At 48.9% G+C, this 16,141-nt stretch overlaps 5 protein-coding genes across 5 annotated transcripts; 2 read left to right on the top strand and 3 right to left on the bottom strand.

Moving 5' to 3' along the window:
• Positions 1–3: 3 nt before the first annotated feature.
• Positions 4–2,076, bottom strand: F4812DRAFT_220362 (uncharacterized protein). Its single transcript, XM_047930436.1, has 2 exons — positions 1,890–2,076; positions 4–1,794 (listed from the first exon to the last, which is right to left on the bottom strand). Exons 1-2 carry the CDS (start codon positions 1,942–1,944, stop codon positions 266–268), a joined length of 1,584 nt encoding a protein of 527 aa, XP_047786345.1. The 5' UTR covers positions 1,945–2,076; the 3' UTR covers positions 4–265.
• Positions 2,077–2,807: 731 nt separating this feature from the next.
• F4812DRAFT_220103 (kinesin-domain-containing protein) lies at positions 2,808–7,286 on the top strand. The gene is made up of 3 exons (XM_047930434.1): positions 2,808–3,378; positions 3,432–5,585; positions 5,640–7,286. Exons 1-3 carry the CDS (start codon positions 2,896–2,898, stop codon positions 6,579–6,581), a joined length of 3,579 nt encoding a protein of 1,192 aa, XP_047786344.1. The 5' UTR covers positions 2,808–2,895; the 3' UTR covers positions 6,582–7,286.
• Positions 7,287–8,163: 877 nt separating this feature from the next.
• Positions 8,164–9,489, top strand: F4812DRAFT_468197 (uncharacterized protein; the record flags this gene model as incomplete). Its single annotated transcript, XM_047938754.1, has 2 exons — positions 8,164–8,274; positions 8,407–9,489. The coding sequence occupies 2 exons, from the start codon at positions 8,164–8,166 to the stop codon at positions 9,487–9,489; spliced, it is 1,194 nt and encodes a 397-aa protein (XP_047786343.1).
• A 1,148-nt stretch (positions 9,490–10,637) lies between these two features.
• F4812DRAFT_444245 (isoleucyl-tRNA synthetase) lies at positions 10,638–14,233 on the bottom strand. The gene is made up of 4 exons (XM_047935483.1): positions 14,056–14,233; positions 13,803–14,005; positions 11,551–13,726; positions 10,638–11,492 (listed from the first exon to the last, which is right to left on the bottom strand). Exons 1-4 carry the CDS (start codon positions 14,103–14,105, stop codon positions 10,910–10,912), a joined length of 3,012 nt encoding a protein of 1,003 aa, XP_047786342.1. The 5' UTR covers positions 14,106–14,233; the 3' UTR covers positions 10,638–10,909.
• F4812DRAFT_453149 (cytochrome P450) lies at positions 14,183–15,976 on the bottom strand (the record flags this gene model as incomplete). Its single annotated transcript, XM_047936442.1, has 3 exons — positions 14,183–14,230; positions 14,651–15,496; positions 15,671–15,976. 3 exons carry the CDS (start codon positions 15,974–15,976, stop codon positions 14,183–14,185), a joined length of 1,200 nt encoding a protein of 399 aa, XP_047786341.1.
• Between the last annotated feature and the right edge of the window lie 165 nt (positions 15,977–16,141).

Here is a 16,141-nt window from a genome sequence, read left to right as displayed (position 1 = left end):
AGAAAATAGGCGGCAAACACGAAGCTTTACCCAGAATCGTTCATCGCATGTTTGAAGAACTCTGTATACCTCTTACCTCTTACACAAGACGGTCAGATAGATAGGTACCTAAGGTAAGGTAACTCTAAACTTCAGTAAGACATGTCCGTTTAGAGCGTATCTCAAAGAAGGCGAATATTCGCTGTTCAACTTATTAAGATATTCTAAAAATTTCGTAAAGCGATCGAAAGGACAACCGCAAAATCCAATGCCCAGTCCCACCAGCCTAATATACCGTAACCGCGCTCACAAATCCGTTCTTCAGCACCTCGAAAACCGTCCCAGGGAACCCATACAGTGTAGTTGTAGAATCTTCGTTTCCGTCAAACTTCTTCGCTGATACTCCCCCGCTACTATCTTCCCAACCCCCTAAAAACTCACAGCTACTTCCAGGACTGTCTCCCCATCCTCTGTTTAGGACCATACCTCGTTGGCGCCTTTTAGCATCATCTTCAGAGGGGTATGTGCTCTTCCATTCCTTCCTTAATCTTTCCTCAATCCCGTCGAACGGCGTCTCGGAATCTATAACGTCATCTGCGTTCCCGGTTGCGAGATATGGAATCTCCCAGCGACAACGGCGATGCCTATTGAATGGGTATGAGCCAGGTACATTCGCATGCAATACCATCTTCGTGGCCACTAATCGATCTGCTGTAGCGTTCTTGAACAGGTTCGTTCCGGGCGCCTCTTTTCCTTTTAAGGCGGCTACTTGAGACGGAGGTGTGCGCGATGGGGGCTGAGGCGGCGAGACTAGGATATCAAACCCTAGATAGAAGTAATTGTAAAAGCATTCGCCCGATACATTACCCACGATCTCATCTTCGATGGCCTCGTCTTCGGAGTCATCCGAACCAGTAGTGTGTGCCGAAGATTGGTCAGTATCGATCAGATCATCTGGCCGCCTATATTCACCGCCGTTCGATCTAGATCGGCTATGACTTGCGTTACGAGTCTTGTGGATATACATCCTCTGGTCATTCTTCCGATATATAGCATCAGGCGGTCCGAACTCCGCTACCAGGTCCTGGGGTGTGGTCTCTCCCAGGTTGATCCATACGGATGTATTAGTCCACTTCCTGAACAGCTGAAGTCTACCACCGCCATGGATCTTGACTAGGGAGACTTCATCAGGGACGACCTCTTTACTCTTATTAAACACGAGCGCCGACTTGACGCTTGGGAGAACCTCATCCCACAAAGTCTCGCGAGCATGTGCCCAAGACTTCCCACTAAATATGGCAACAGAGGTAGCAGTCTGGCTTACGGATGAAGATAACAAAGAAACGACGTCTTTATTCGGAGAGTAAGCCGACTTCGGCAACGGGAAGCTAAACGCTACGCCGGGATAAGACAGTATATAAGTGCCCACGGCATTTCCGTGACCCGAGTCCGCAGGAGGGATGTATTCTCCAGCATATGTTGGACCGAACAGGCGATGGTAGATGTTCTTAAATGCTGGGCCAGCTGTAGCATCTCCACCTAACCTAGGGGACCCTACCACTCCCTGGGAGGTTACGGGCTTAGCGATGTCCTTGTCTTGGTAGGTAATACGATTTTTGGTGAAGTCGATGATCTCGATGAGGCGAAGGCGCTGCTCCGGGCCATCGAATCGCAATCGAATACCGTTTGCGGGGAGAGTTACGATTACGGGTTCGCCAACAGGATTAGTAGCAGAGTAGGCAAGGTCTAACTTGGGATAGCGCTGCGGTTCGGCCTTCAATCGTGTGAGGATATCGTGGAGAGAGGCACCGAGCACTAAAGACGGGGATGATTAGCATCTTGTCGTTTAGCTCTCAGGATGGCGAATGATAGTAGAATGAATGATAGCAGGATATCCACCAAATACTTACCAAGGAAACCTAGCCCAACACTAGGGTGAAGGGCTGCGGTAAAGAGTGAAGACATGTCGAAGCCGAATCTGGAATTTGATGGTACTTAGTGATTGATTTTTGGAAGAAATCGGATACAATAAACCGTATCAGCTACTAGACGTAAGTCAAACAAGTCAATCAACTCTAGGCAAATCCATAGAGAGTAGGATTGATGTGGTTAGTGATGATTATAAGTATGATTTCCTCATGTTAGGCCGCTTGGCTTGGAAGGCTGTAAAGGTGAAAGGTGAAAGGTAAAAAGGGTTAAAAAGCGTAAAATAAAAGGTAGAAACGTCAGATGCGATTAAGGGACGGACTCCGGAGGAATCAGATGCGCTGGGGACGTCATTTGATACAGATGGCACGTGTAATAGTCAGGCACTTCACTTAGCATTCATTAGCCTTGCATTACCTCAGCTGCTCAGCTGCTTAAGGTAGGGGTACCTAGGTACCTACCTACCTTAGGTAGGTACCTAATCTAATCAATCCACCAAAGCTTCTCATTCCTACCCCGCTTAACCCGCCCAGCGCATAGATAGGTTAGGTACCTTACAGGTATCTGTTGTCCCAGCAACAGAGCGTACTTTCGGCTATTGATATTTTCAGTGGGTCCCCTGTCTTCCCATAACATTAGCGTAAAGCACAGGCTTCGAAGAATACAACATCGTGTCGCGTCTTTTTTCCTTTGCACAATTATTGACGAAACACAACTTCTACATGTGTACCTAACGTACAAACCCCTACACGTTCCCACCTTGACCTTCTCCAAAGCCGAAAAAAGCCTTCTCACTAGCATTTTAGTGAATTAATTTAGCTCATTGCTCGATAATCACCCATGAGCTAGCTACCTTATCTTCTTCATCTTTTTCCCTTGTTTGATCCCCTACCTCGCACTGCTCTATGTTGCGATAGCTCCAACTTATTTGTTAGCTTTAAGTAACAGCTTACATACAATATCTCACTAAATCGAATTACAATAGCAACAATGCAGGGCCGCTCTCAAAGGAGCGAAAGGCCCTCAACGGCATCCAGCACCCGCTCCGGTGCTGCTGCCCGATCTGGTATTCGACAACCTACCAACAGAGCTTCATCGCTTCGAAACCAAGCACTTCATCATCATACTGCCGTTGCCGGAAGAATCCCCAGGAATGCGGCGCCTTCACCAGCGCCGTCGCTGGCATCTTCCGCCACCTTAGGCGCCAAGCGCAAGGAGCGCGATTACGAGATAGAGGCAACCACGGAGACAAATATCGACGTAGTTGTCAGATGTCGAGGACGCAATGACCGAGAAGTACAAGAGAACAGTGCCGTCGTTGTCTCCACCGAGGGTGTGAAGGGGAAATTAGTCGAATTATCCATGGGGCCAAGTGCCTTGAGCAACAAAACATATAACTTTGACCGTGTCTTCTCTCAAGCCGCCGACCAGAGTGTGCTATATGACGATGTTGTCAAGCCTATTCTCGAAGAGGTGCGTTTTGCAAGCCAATATTCAGTCCGAGCAAATAGCTAACTTCCACTCAGATGCTTAGCGGATACAATTGCACCATATTTGCCTATGGCCAAACCGGTACTGGTAAAACATACACCATGTCTGGTGATATGAATACTACTTTAGGCCTGCTCTCTGATGATGCCGGAATCATTCCTCGAGTCTTGCAATCTCTCTTTCACAAGCTAGATGCTGAAAATACCGACAGCTTTGTCAAATGCTCGTTTATCGAACTCTACAATGAGGAACTTCGCGATCTCATTTCCGTCGAAGAAAACGCCAAGTTAAAGATATTTGATGACGCGTCCCGGAGAGGTCACGCGACTACCGTCGTCCAAGGCATGCAGGAGACGCATATCAGGAACGCGGCGGAGGGTATCAAACTACTGCAAGACGGCAGTCTAAAAAGACAAGTTGCCGCTACTAAATGCAATGACCTCAGTAGTCGAAGCCATACCGTGTTTACCATCACGGCGTGCGTAAAACAGACTGAAGGCGATGCGGAGTACGTCAGTGCTGGAAAGCTGAATCTAGTGGATCTTGCTGGCAGCGAGAACATACAGCGCTCTGGGGCTGAGAACAAGAGAGCTGCCGAGGCCGGCCTGATAAACAAAAGTTTGCTTACTCTCGGGCGTGTTATCAACGCGCTTGTTGAACGCAGCTCACATATTCCCTACAGAGAATCTAAATTAACGAGGCTACTACAAGACTCTTTAGGCGGTCGCACGAAGACCTGCATCATCGCTACTATTTCGCCAGCGAAGAGCAATCTCGAAGAAACCATATCCACTCTCGACTACGCCTTTAGAGCGAAGAACATCCGGAACAAACCTCAGGTCAATCAGCGAATTAACAAAGAAACTCTTCTCAGGGAATTTACCAACGAGATCGAACGACTGAGAAGCGAGCTGATCGCGACCCGTCAACGAAACGGTGTCTATCTGGCAAATGAGAGATATGAACAAATGACTGCGGAGAGCGAATCACGTAGGATCCGAAATGAGGAGCAGGCTGCCAAGATCGAATCCCTCGAGTCTAACCTAAGAAACAAAGTCCAAGAACTACTTTCCTTAACTTCCAGTTTCATGGGTCTGAAGGAGGATAACGAAGCTACGAAGGCCCAGCTTGATGAAACTCAGGGTGTTCTCGACCAGACCGAGTTGGTGCTTGAAGCAACCCGCAAGAGTCTCGCGGAAGAAAGACACTTACGCAAGGCACACCAGAAGACTGAGGAGCAGATGCAGGTAATTGGCGGCGAACTCATCACTACGATCCATAAGACTATCAAGGATGTGGGTGGTCTACACGCCAAAAATAAAAGAAAGTCGGATATACAGTCGTTGAATCGGACAAACTGGAAAACAGCTCAAAGCGAGGTGTCGGATGTGACTTCGCTCGTGGAAGGCCGTGTGGAAGAATTCCGCAATGAGCAGCAGCAACATATTTCGAGTATCTCAACGCGAATGCAATCATTCGTGCAGGAAGAGCTGCAAAAACTCTCCACCACTCAATCATTCCTCGACCAGAACCTAGAGCTCTACACCCAGTCTAAGAGAGAGCTGATGGAACAGAAAGAGAAGTCCAAAGAAGAAATGGACGAAGTACTTGAAGAGATCAAGGAAGTGCGAGACTACATCAAAGAGAAGGTGGGCGAGAGCCTTCAGGCTATTGCGACGGCAGCCGAAAGAATAGCTCAGGATGTCCTCAGCGAACTGGGTATTTTTCATAATCAGTTGCATACATCGTACTCTTCTCTCGGTAAAGATTTCAAGACCATTTTCGAAGATTTATTGAGGCATATAACCTCTCAAAGGGAAGAATCCGATAGTCTCAGGGAACAGCTTCGCCAAGCAAGCAACACGATCATCCAGTCAAATGCTTCTATCTCGTCACAACTACAAGAAGCCGTAAACGAAGAGCGCCGGCAAGCGGCCGAGGAACGACAGAATCTCCTAGCGCAGATTACGGCTCTCATCAATTCCCAAGCTGAAATTCAGGAATCGCGTCTAGCGAGCAAGGCTGTTTCTATTCACCAGAGCGTGCAGGAGAATAGTGCTACACTGGAAAGGAGCATGGCGGAATACTCTCAGGGAGTGGATAATTGGAACAAGAAAGAGGATCAACTTCTTGATGAAGTTGCCAATTCTCGAGAAATATTGAAGACTAAGCTCAAAGATGATTGGGCAGTAAGATACCCCCTTCGAATTTCCTTGGTTGCCGGATTGCTAACAATTCAACAGATTGCCAATAAGCATAGCACTTCAATCCAGGACACAACCGAGTCAGTACACGCCGAGACTGTGCGGGTTGTGGATGAACAAATGAAGGATCTTCAAGAGCAGATGACTACCCTAGACGATTTCGTTTCTCGAGCCCGAGAGCAAAACGCCCTACACCACGATCAACATGTCGATTCAGTAGAGGGCTTATCTAGTACTATCGAAGATTCATACGCAAATATCGCCGATCACTTCAAGAGCACTTATTCTAGGGTTCAAGACCTTGGCTCAGAAATGGAGATTGATGTCGTCAACGCGCAAAACTCTTTGGAGCCCCTTTCAGAAAAACTCTGCCAACCTCTCGCCGATCTTCGAGAAGATATTAATAACACGATGCTCCAAGAATATCAGCCAACTGGGGATACACCACGAAAAACGACGTATGAATATCCCACAGAGCTTCCACATACCAAGCCACATGAGGCACTTCTTAGAGAGTTAAATGGCGAGCCATCGCCCAGTAAAGCTAAGGTCTTTTCCGACTCGGACCCGACTTTATCAGAAAATCGATCGCCGTCTAGGCCTTTTTCGTCAGAGAACACGTTCCCACTTTCAGAACGCGATCATAACCCCTTATCAATGAGTTTACGAGAGGTGCATCCTAACCTAAACCTTAATGCGATAGGCGCGAGCGGTTTTGACGCTCACGCCAACGCCACAGTTCATGGGCTTGGAGCTAACGTCGGCTCAGAGATGATGAACGCACCCGCAAAGGCAGACGGAGATTTAACGATGCCAGTGTTTAAGAGGAGCAGGACGACACGATCGTCAAGGGCGAGCAAGCTCTCGATGCCCGCCGAAGGGCGTGAAAATATACCCCTCCTCTCATCGATGATACCCGGAGGTGGTAGAGAGGTCTTTTCCCAGAGTATCTCTAGAAGGAAGAGCCCAAGGCTAAATTAAACAGCCTCATTCAGAGAGATGTCTTTTGCAGAGGACGTTGCCAGTTCAATTTCAAAGTGATTGTTGTCTAACTTACTGGAGTTTTATGGGGGCAGCGGCGAGATGAGTATCTGCATATTTATTTGTTTTTAGGAACGAAAGGGAACAATGGCTTGATACCTTCTCCTTGAAGCTTTTCTCCTGTCTTGGTTGATCAATGTGGCCAGTATATTAGATACCCCAGACTCTTGACTGCTTGTTGAAAATAGGAACAGGATAATATCTTTATTCTCACCTTAGGTGCTTTTTGTCCGAACCAGTGCTAGTTCGTTAATGTTGTGGTTCTTTCCACGCACGGCTCTATACGACGCTATTCCTTGCCGTATACTCCTTAGTTAATAGTGGCTCTGCCTTAGAAATGCTTCATGGCATTTCTACGAAAGTATCTTGAATTGAGAACATGTCTTGGCACATTTTTGGTTTTGCCATCCCATACTTACCTCTAGCCATTGTCAGACTGATGCCGAACCGTTCATCAATTCAGACAGGTTTGCCGACTATACATGTCGGCAACTATACTTAGAAACTATACCTATCAGCAACTACAGCTTTTGGTCGCTATCTTGTTAGCAACTATACTTGTTGATAGTCATACTTGCCGGCAACTATACTAATTGGCAACTACCATATTCACTTCACTAGCAATAACTATACTCACCGGCGATGACTATATTCACTGGCAACAACTATACATGTTGCCGGCTATACCTATTGCTGATTATACCCGTTGGAGATTGCTATACTGGCTGGCGACTATACTTGTCACTATACTTGTTAGCAACTGCCATATTCATCAGCAGCAACTATACGTGCTACCAACTATACTTGTTGGCAACCATACTTGTTGACTACCTAAAGCTTGTTGAAAGTCATACTTGTCGGCGACTATACTCGTCATATCTTATTTTCTATTTCCTTCTATTGTCAGCCCCTGCCCTTCCAGGTGACAACCCTTCACCTGTGTCTGGACATTTGGATCTTTCACGCCTCTCTGAGTTACATCTCGCACGGCAAACGGGGTTCTATTCAACGATCTCTCCATGTCGTTATACTAACCCATTTAACTCATCCAAGACAGCTTCGTATAAACGACATAGCCCACCAAACTAAATTAGTAGGTGCAAACAGATACACCTTCCAGGCTGTTACTTGCAACTTGAAAGCAGGCCATCTTTCCTTTTTCACACTATCCTTCATCCCTCCGCAAAACTCCTCCCCTACCATTTCCATCTACACCTCCTCAACCACCACACTTATATCATGCTACACCAATACCTTTCAACATAAAAAACCCTTCTAAACCCATCCCCTTCAACACTCATCCAGATAGATATTTTATGGGCAATACCCGCACCCATCTCATTTCGATCCCACTTTCTTTTGACATAAGCCTCTCACATCAGGTAACTATTCAAGATTCAATTGCGATTAGAAGTTACACCTCATCGAAGCGGGTGTATTTATTCATCATTCTCCCGTCCCTCCTCACAACCCGCTACGACGCGAAGCATAGGGATTCTCTTGGGCGACTCTCCTAGCGAAAATGGCTCCGCCCCCTCTTCCTACCTATAGACACGTTACCATTAGACTTCGGTTTTTTCCCAGTGATGAGACTGTTGTTTGTGTCGTATGCGGCGGCGTTTGTCGCCCAACTGTACGTCGTCCTTAAGTCCCCCTTTTCAGACACACGACAAACGCACGCGATGTCAGCACCATATTATGCTTCAGCGAAAATACATTACTGCATTTTCCTTCGTATCGGTTCTCTAATTTACCTATTTCTCAGGCCCAATCCGCTGCTTCATATCCTCTCCGTGACCACGACTGGCTTCATCCGTGGCTTGTCAAGGCGGATAAGGGTTTCTGGGAATGGTGCAAAGATCCTCGAAACGCGACATCTCGTCGCCAAGGCCCGGATGATGCACCGGTCGGACTCTTCCAGGTGGAGAGATTCCGCGGCGGCGGAAGCGGTTTCGACCTTTCGGGTGGCGGTACGGCGAGTATCAACACCAGCCATGCCGAGATGTATCTCCCGATACATAAGGCTTGCTACCACCTGACGATGAGATTCTGCGATTATCAATCTAGATTTGAGATAGATTTTCGGAAGTTCTCAAACCGGTCAGACCAATGTGGCATTCCCTCGAGACTCGGCCACTTCTACGAAATCTGGATGAAGCGTGCCCTGATGACCATTCCGGGCCACCAAGGGATCCTGAACTGCCCCATTGACGAGCCGCACGGCTACCTTGGTATTCTGCTCGCTGATAATCTGCGCATGTACATGAACGCTAGGCGCAGAAACCCGGCAATCTCCGTCCAAGAAGCCGACCCGTCAAGCAGGAAGAAAAGGACGTCGCTGGCTGTTATACGGCACCTAGTACGCCTCCGCCCGGCGGAAAAGGGTCCGAAAGATGGATACCAGACTCTCAAGCTTCGTCTAGAGGGCCGCTTGGGCCTGGCCCGCGAGCTGAAGCAGATGATTTACGAGCAGTTGGGGCCTTTGAAGAACCTGAGCCGGGACCAGCTCGCTTGCACGCGCGTCCTTCCTCCCTCGTGGTGGAAAGAGAGTCTCTTCGGCGGCGACCTGTTCCCGTGGCTGTTCGACTTAGACAAGAACATCCTCGCCGCGTTGGAGAAAGCTGTTACGGAGAAAGCCAAAAGGACGGGTATGAAGCCGTTGAGCGTCGATGACGACTTCGACTGGGAGCTGCTTTGCCGCCGGCTGGGCCAGCGCGGCGTGGTCCAGGAGGGGGGAATCCTCCACGGCGAGGAGCATCTGGAGAACCGCTACCGCATCTGGACTCTCCTGGACAGCGCGCGCCTCGGCCACACCGTCTCGAGATATTCCCGTGGCATACGTCCCTGATGCAAACCCACGTACCTAAGGTATTCTCATTTATAAACACCATCATTATGATCGCCGAAAGAGGTGAATTTATATACCTACCTAGGTACCTAGGTAGGTACCAATCAGCTCAGCCGCTCAGATCTCGTCGTCTGCTTTTCGGACGCCTCCCTTACCCCCGGCTAGTCGGCTATGCCCGACTTCGACATGAATCTCTCTCGCGTTTATTTCCAACCAGTCTATCGATCCTTCAATACTTCGACAGGACAGGTAGCTACGTGGGAAGCGGACATCAGTGCTGGGCCTTCACAGTCCCTTGTTACCTTCTTCATCGCGCAGATGTTTGCGACTCCCTTTGCGTTGTTTTCTCGAAATTCATTGATCATGCGATTATGAGATTGCCGGTTCTTCTCTTTTTTTTTTCCCGCTCCTTTTTTCTTTTCTTTTTTTCTCTCTTTACAGATCGACGTTCTCCAAGATCGACCTGGGCCAACGGCACGTTTCATACAGTCACGATGATCTCGGCTGGCAGAACAATGATAAGCCCTTTCGTGATACATGCAGTCTTCGCGATTTTCGTTTTCTTTCAACCGAACTTCAGTCATGCGAGACATGACGATAAACACCCCCTTTTCTATCCTATCCTTCTGGTTTCGAATTTCCCCTCCAAATTTGGTACGTCCCCATAGCATGTTTCGTCTTCACTATATGCTAACACTTCCTTAGCAGCAGTACCAATCGTCGACTTCTCCGTCTTCACTGGGAAAAATAACTAAGTAAATAAGTAAGAAAGAGAGAGAGGAAACCCGCGGGGGTCTTTTGTGTGCGGGAGAAAGAGAAAGAGAAGAATGGGGAGACTGTGCTCCAGCCTGCGTTTTTGATTTGTTAACATCGGATGGGCAGGCTCTTTTTCGTCTCGTGCAGTATTCGAGGTTTTCGCCGAGGCACTTTGATAGAATGGTACCTACTACCTAACCTACACGAGGTACAGGTCCCGAGATATATTCGCGGTCTCAATCATGTTAGGTACCTTCCTGTTTTGTAGTTCTTTCCCCCAGTTATGTGGCCGGTGGTTCTCTTTCCCATTGGGCTATCACATCTGCATTCCTATGAGATCGAGGAAATAAACCTATGATCCCTTTGAAGCACAGGATAACTCACAACTCCTGCCCCTATGTGTTCCCACGTATCACGTCCCCCATTACGCTACAAGTTAGTTCCTCGCAGAACAACGAAGTTGCTTCCATTCCACTTAGCTTCATCTAATGATAACATGGCCATTACCGATGCCGTAACAGCTATTCACGTCGCTGCCGCTCCCCATCTAGTCGCTCATCTATGTCCCTAGTATCTAAGTGCCCCGCAGCTCAGGAGATTAGGGCCTATTAAGACAAGTTACAGTCGAGAGCTTTATCTATTGATCATACACAACGAGTTACAACTAATTTACAACTCCCTCCACGCCTTGGGCCGCTACCACATCATCGCACCGCCTGCATAGTCTTTCCTCTTCTGGGCTATCTTCTTCTGGGCTACCCTCTCTTGGACTGTCGTCACTTGAGCTACCCTCTTCTAGGCTATCCGCTTCTGGGGGATCCGGTTTTGGCACAACATATCGCCAGCACCGAGGGCACTTGGCGTGTTTAGGAGGCAGCACGATGACCTCCCCCCTGATTCCGCCCACCTCGAACAGTTGAGTGTAGGACCAGTAGGACCACGCCGGTTGCGCTGGGAGATCGCCGTTTATGGCAACAGAGGAAACGACGAACATGCTCTCCAGTTCGTCTGCATAGGATTCCAATACTTCCCGGGTCTGGACGTCGTCGATCTTAATGATAACACTACTTTGCAGGGACGAGCCTAGGACTTTGTCCTTCCGAGGAACTTCTAGGGCTGCTTTGATGGCAGCGTTCACCGACATAAGCACCGGGATATCCTTCCGTAGGGCGGTTAGGTCACGGGTGAGACGGCTAGGCTCAATTATGGGATCGTTGTAGAGCTGGTGAGCTGGATGAATCAAAGACCTATAAATTTTGACTGTTAGCCTCATATGACAGAATACGAAGGTTTCCATCAACGTACGAGTCTCCTTTCATCCATTCTGGGCGGTGATCCCACGCCTCTTCAACGAGTAGCGGTGTCACTGGCATTAGCATCCTGAGAAGCCCGGTAAGCAATGGCTCAAGAACACCCCCACCATCCCCGCAGTATAATCGATCCTTCAAGGCTCCCAAGTAGAAAGAAGAGAAGTCGTTTATTATCCATTTGTTCAAGGCGGCGAATCCCTTATAAAATTCGTAGTTATCAAATGCTTTGCCCACTTCCTGCATCGTGTCTTGCAGTTGTAGAATAGCGATATGGTCCGTTGCCGTTAGAGGTGCCGTCCGAGCAGATTCATGCACGGAACCCAGAAGCATTTTCACGATAGTACGGTATTTGATTAACGCTGTATGAATAGCGCTAAGCATGGGGACTCCGATTGCAACATCGTGCGTATAATCACTGCTAGCAGCCCACAGCCTCAAAGCATCAGGGCCCATGGCGTCATAGGCAGGTTGTCCTTGGGGTGCTGCGTTTCCCTTTTTCCGTTTCATTGGCGGTAGAAGTGTACCATCCATGACTTGTCGAGGTTCAATAATATTCCCTAGCGACTTAGACATTTTTTTACCAGCGTGGTCGAGTGTGAAGCCATGGGTTATTAAATGTTTGAAAGGAGCCCCTTTTTCAAAGTTGGCATCCATTTGGGTTCCTGCGGCAATTCGTGTAAGGAGGCTAGACTGGAACCAGCCACGATGTTGGTCAGATCCTTCGAGATAAATATCTGCACGGCCACGCATCATTGTCCAACTACTTCCGCTGTCGAACCATACGTCCATAGTATCAGTCCCTCGTCGATATTTGGTATATTTGGCAGACCCCTCAGATAAAGAAGGCGGAACCCAAGCATCGTCGTCTGGGGCGTCTGACCACCAAGCCTGAGTTCCTCGTTCCTGAATAACCGATATAATATGCTCGACCACTTCGTCGTCCATCACGACTGATCCAGATTCGGTATAGAGTGCTGGGATTGGAACACCCCAGGCACGTTGTCGCGAAATACACCACTCGCTTCGACCTTGAACAAAACTCTCAAGACGCTTTCTACCAGATTCTGGGGTAAAACGAACGTCATTGAGGGCTGCAAGGGCTTCTTGCTTGACGGATCCGACGTCAGCAAACCATTGCTCGGTAGCTCGGATGATTACTGGTTTCTTCGTCCTCCAATCATATGGATATTTATGCTGATACTTTTCTACCCGTAAAACCCAATCATCGGTCTCAAGAATATTGAGAATGGTTTGCCCCCCGCCTTCAATTACGGGACGGGCGGATTCGAGCATTTGAGGCATGTCGGGGCAAGCATCTGGAGTAAATCTACCTTGGCCGTCAACGGCAACCGCCAGAGGTATTCCAAGTTTTAAGCAAACCTCGTAGTCGTCAAACCCATGACCAGGTGCAAGATGTACGAGTCCCGATCCTGAGTCAGCTGATACGAAATCTGCGTGTATAATAGGTTGAAGAGGAGGATCTCTTTTCCCGCGGAGCGGATTAGCATACTTTAGAGACGTTAATTGTGCGCCTTGGAAAGTCCCAAGTATCTCAAGATCTTCGGCACCGATCTTGGATAAAAGAGTATCAAGACGGCTCTTAGCGACCAACAAAGCATCATCCCCATGACGGACAACACAGTACTCTAGATTATCATGTATGGCGATGGCTCTGTTTGCGGGTAATGTCCACGGCGTAGTGGTCCATATTACGGCACAGAGAGATCCTGGAACTTTGTCTCGCAAACCTTTGAACTCTGGGAGCTCCCTCCACTCTTGTACGGTTGGGAACTTGATCCAGGCCGCAGTTGAAATATGGTCGTCGCGGTATTCCAATTCCGCCTCGGCAAGTGCAGTCCCCGAAGAGGGAGACCAGTAGACCGGCTTATATGCGCGATAAACCAAACCCTTCTTGACCATCTGCTGGAACAAACGGAGCTGGCGGATCTCGAAGGCGGCATCCATGGTAGTCCATCTTCGGTCCCAATCAGCCATAACACCATAAGATCTGAAGCTTTTCATCTGCTTCAGGACGGTGTTAGACGCTAAGTTTCGGGCGGACTTCCGAACTTCAACGGGACCTAGTTCTGACCCCTGAGATTTCTCGAGAGCTTTCAACTCGATAGGAAGCCCATGGCAATCCCATCCTGGGGTATATTCCACTTGTCGGCCTACGTGTACCCTAGGTTAGGTTCCGCGTTGCTTGAGAGTATGGTAGACATTTTCTTTTCCAGTCCTCTTGCTAACCTTGTTGTATTTTGACCCTCAAAATCATATCCTTGAGGATCTTATTTAAGGCATGGCCAACATGAAGATCACCATTAGCATAAGGTGGGCCATCGTGAATTGTAAAAATGTTATCAGAAGGGCGATTGACCTTCTGCCACTCATACAACTCGTCGGCACATCGTTGGATATACAACTCCCGTAGTCTTGGGAGAGGTCTCGGACTGGCTCACAGTCAGCTCGAGCATGAGAATTTTCAAAGCGATTTACATACGGGAACTTAGAGTTCGGTAATCTCAGCGTCGTAGACCATGATTTCTGCATGATAATATCAAGTTCATGATCTTAGCTTAAAAGAAAACTAAGAGATTCGATTTATTATAATTAACAATATAAGAGCATTATCGCTTCAGAAAATTCAATGCGTCTACTATTTCTTGGGAACTTTTCTAGGAGGAAATGGGAATAATTGGTCCAGCTAGGGGTCCCTAGACACTTATCGATAATAAATGTTGAGCCACAGATGGTGGATTTATTCAGCCATATATGAGGTACCTAAGGCAAATCATTATCAATCATTATCGATACTGCATAATGCATGATATACTTCCAGTACATATGTGCATAACTGTGAGTGTGCCACGGACGTGGCTCTCATGACTGATGAGTGATTGTTTGTAAAAAAAATAATTTAATAATAATCTTTTCTTTACATAGGTACCTGACAATAAGTACACACACACTTGTCAGTACCTTCTAGAACAACAACCATTGCAATGATTTTCTACTATGTATGACAATCCCTCTCAAACACTGTCTACCACCACCCCTTACACAACGCTTTCCGATGCCAACTCGCCCTTAACCACCGCCGCCCCAGCGCGTGGTTTAAACACCACGTTCGGCCCGTCATGGTCCGCCGTAAAAATATCGTACAGCTGATACTCATCCACACGACCCCTCCAACCTCTCCTAGGCGACCCTCCCCCCACACGCCCCGCCGGCCCCTCGGCCGTCCGGAAGTCAAAATACCACAGCGCCTTGGCGACCGCCAGGCTCGTCTCCAGGTACGCCATGGCCTTTCCGGCACAGCCGCGGTCGCCCAGCGCGAAGGGCGCGAGCGCGCGACGCATCGTGGCTCGCGTCGCCTCGTCGAAGGCGCTGTCCGCGTCGAGCCACCGCTCGGGCCGGAACGCGAACGGCTCCGGGAAGTACGCCGCGTTATGCATTAGGCTGTACAGGCTGACCCCGACGGCCGTGCCGCGCGGGATCGCGTGGCCGTCGACGAGGAACGGGCTCCCGTCTGACGGCGCGGGCGCCGGCGTCGCCGAGTAGATATCTTCCTCGCGCCAGGGCGTTGCGGTGGTCGGGGGAGAAACGCGCATGGTCTCGTCGATGACGGCGCGGAGGTATTTGCACGAGCTCAGCTGCGGGCCGCTTTTGATGGCCTGGCCTGAGGAGAAGGCCGTGCGAATCTCGTCAGCCAGGCGTGTGTAAACGTCTGCGTGTCGAGAGAGGTAAAAGAAGATGGCGCTCATAAGCGTTGCTACGGTGGTGCCACCTGCCATGATAAAGAACGACGCCTCTGACCATAGCTCGGTACCTCGGAGGCCACGCTCGCCACTAGTTGTGATATCCCCTGATGCGACGGCGTAGAGATCGTGCGCTGCGTCTCGCGGCATGCTCATACGCCGCCCGATCATGCTTCGGAGCACCTGGAAGACTGGCGTATCAAAACATGTGGGTTAGTCATCGCTAGCTACCTAATGTATCCTAAGAGAATCATGACGGGAAGGTTTGCATACTAGAAACCAGTTAGCAATGCTATGCTAGGTATTCGGAAGGGTTTCGAGAAAATGGGGGCTAAAGAACAAAGCGCATCCTCGGACATACCACTTAGGGGTCTTCTTACGACCTAGCCATCGGAATACGGGGTCCATCAGTCTAATAGTCGGCCATGTCATGTACAAGCTGATCCGATAACTGTTGGCTTTCATAGCATCGGGGATGATGATGTTGGTATCCGCCGTCTGTGTGTTCAGCTCGTAGCCAAAGGCGAGCAGACCAACAACATCTGCAGCTAGCCGTTGACACCTAGTTGTCATATTGATCGTCTCGTCGTTCTCGCTAGAGATAAGAAGCTGGCGGAGGAATATATCCATCTGCGACGTCATAGTGGGCTCAAAAGCGCGCATTGAGCGCTCGGAGATGAGCTGTCCTACCAGCCGCCGCTTGTGGCTATGCACCTCCCTATCCAGTGCGTTGAACATACTGGGCGTGGAGGTGCTTAGGAGTGACTGTAGATAGATCTTGCTTTTGGTCACCCGTTGGTTGAGGTATATATCTAGATTTCATCAGGG

This window comes from Daldinia caldariorum (genome assembly GCF_022478825.1).
Source record: "Daldinia caldariorum strain CBS 122874 unplaced genomic scaffold F4812scaffold_22, whole genome shotgun sequence".
Classification (NCBI taxonomy): domain Eukaryota; kingdom Fungi; phylum Ascomycota; class Sordariomycetes; order Xylariales; family Hypoxylaceae; genus Daldinia; species Daldinia caldariorum.
Note: the sequence above shows the minus strand (reverse complement) of the source record. Positions and strands in the feature narration are given on the sequence as shown.

What these genes read in the sequence shown, in the direction of transcription:
- F4812DRAFT_220103 (XM_047930434.1), top strand. Translation starts at nt 2,896, where the DNA reads ATGCAGGGCCGCTCTCAAAGGAGCGAAAGGCCCTCAACGGCATCCAGC. An exon ending in TCAAGCCTATTCTCGAAGAG is followed by an intron (nt 3,379 to 3,431) that starts GTGCGTTTTGCA and finishes ACTTCCACTCAG; the next exon opens with ATGCTTAGCGGATACAATTG. An exon ending in AGCTCAAAGATGATTGGGCA is followed by an intron (nt 5,586 to 5,639) that starts GTAAGATACCCC and finishes ACAATTCAACAG; the next exon opens with ATTGCCAATAAGCATAGCAC.
- F4812DRAFT_220362 (XM_047930436.1), bottom strand. Translation starts at nt 1,944, where the DNA reads ATGTCTTCACTCTTTACCGCAGCCCTTCACCCTAGTGTTGGGCTAGGT. An exon ending in TGTTGGGCTAGGTTTCCTTG is followed by an intron (nt 1,795 to 1,889) that starts GTAAGTATTTGG and finishes CCCCGTCTTTAG; the next exon opens with TGCTCGGTGCCTCTCTCCAC.
- F4812DRAFT_444245 (XM_047935483.1), bottom strand. Translation starts at nt 14,105, where the DNA reads ATGCAGAAATCATGGTCTACGACGCTGAGATTACCGAACTCTAAGTTC. An exon ending in TTACCGAACTCTAAGTTCCC is followed by an intron (nt 14,006 to 14,055) that starts GTATGTAAATCG and finishes ACTGTGAGCCAG; the next exon opens with TCCGAGACCTCTCCCAAGAC. An exon ending in GAATGGATGAAAGGAGACTC is followed by an intron (nt 11,493 to 11,550) that starts GTACGTTGATGG and finishes CAAAATTTATAG; the next exon opens with GTCTTTGATTCATCCAGCTC.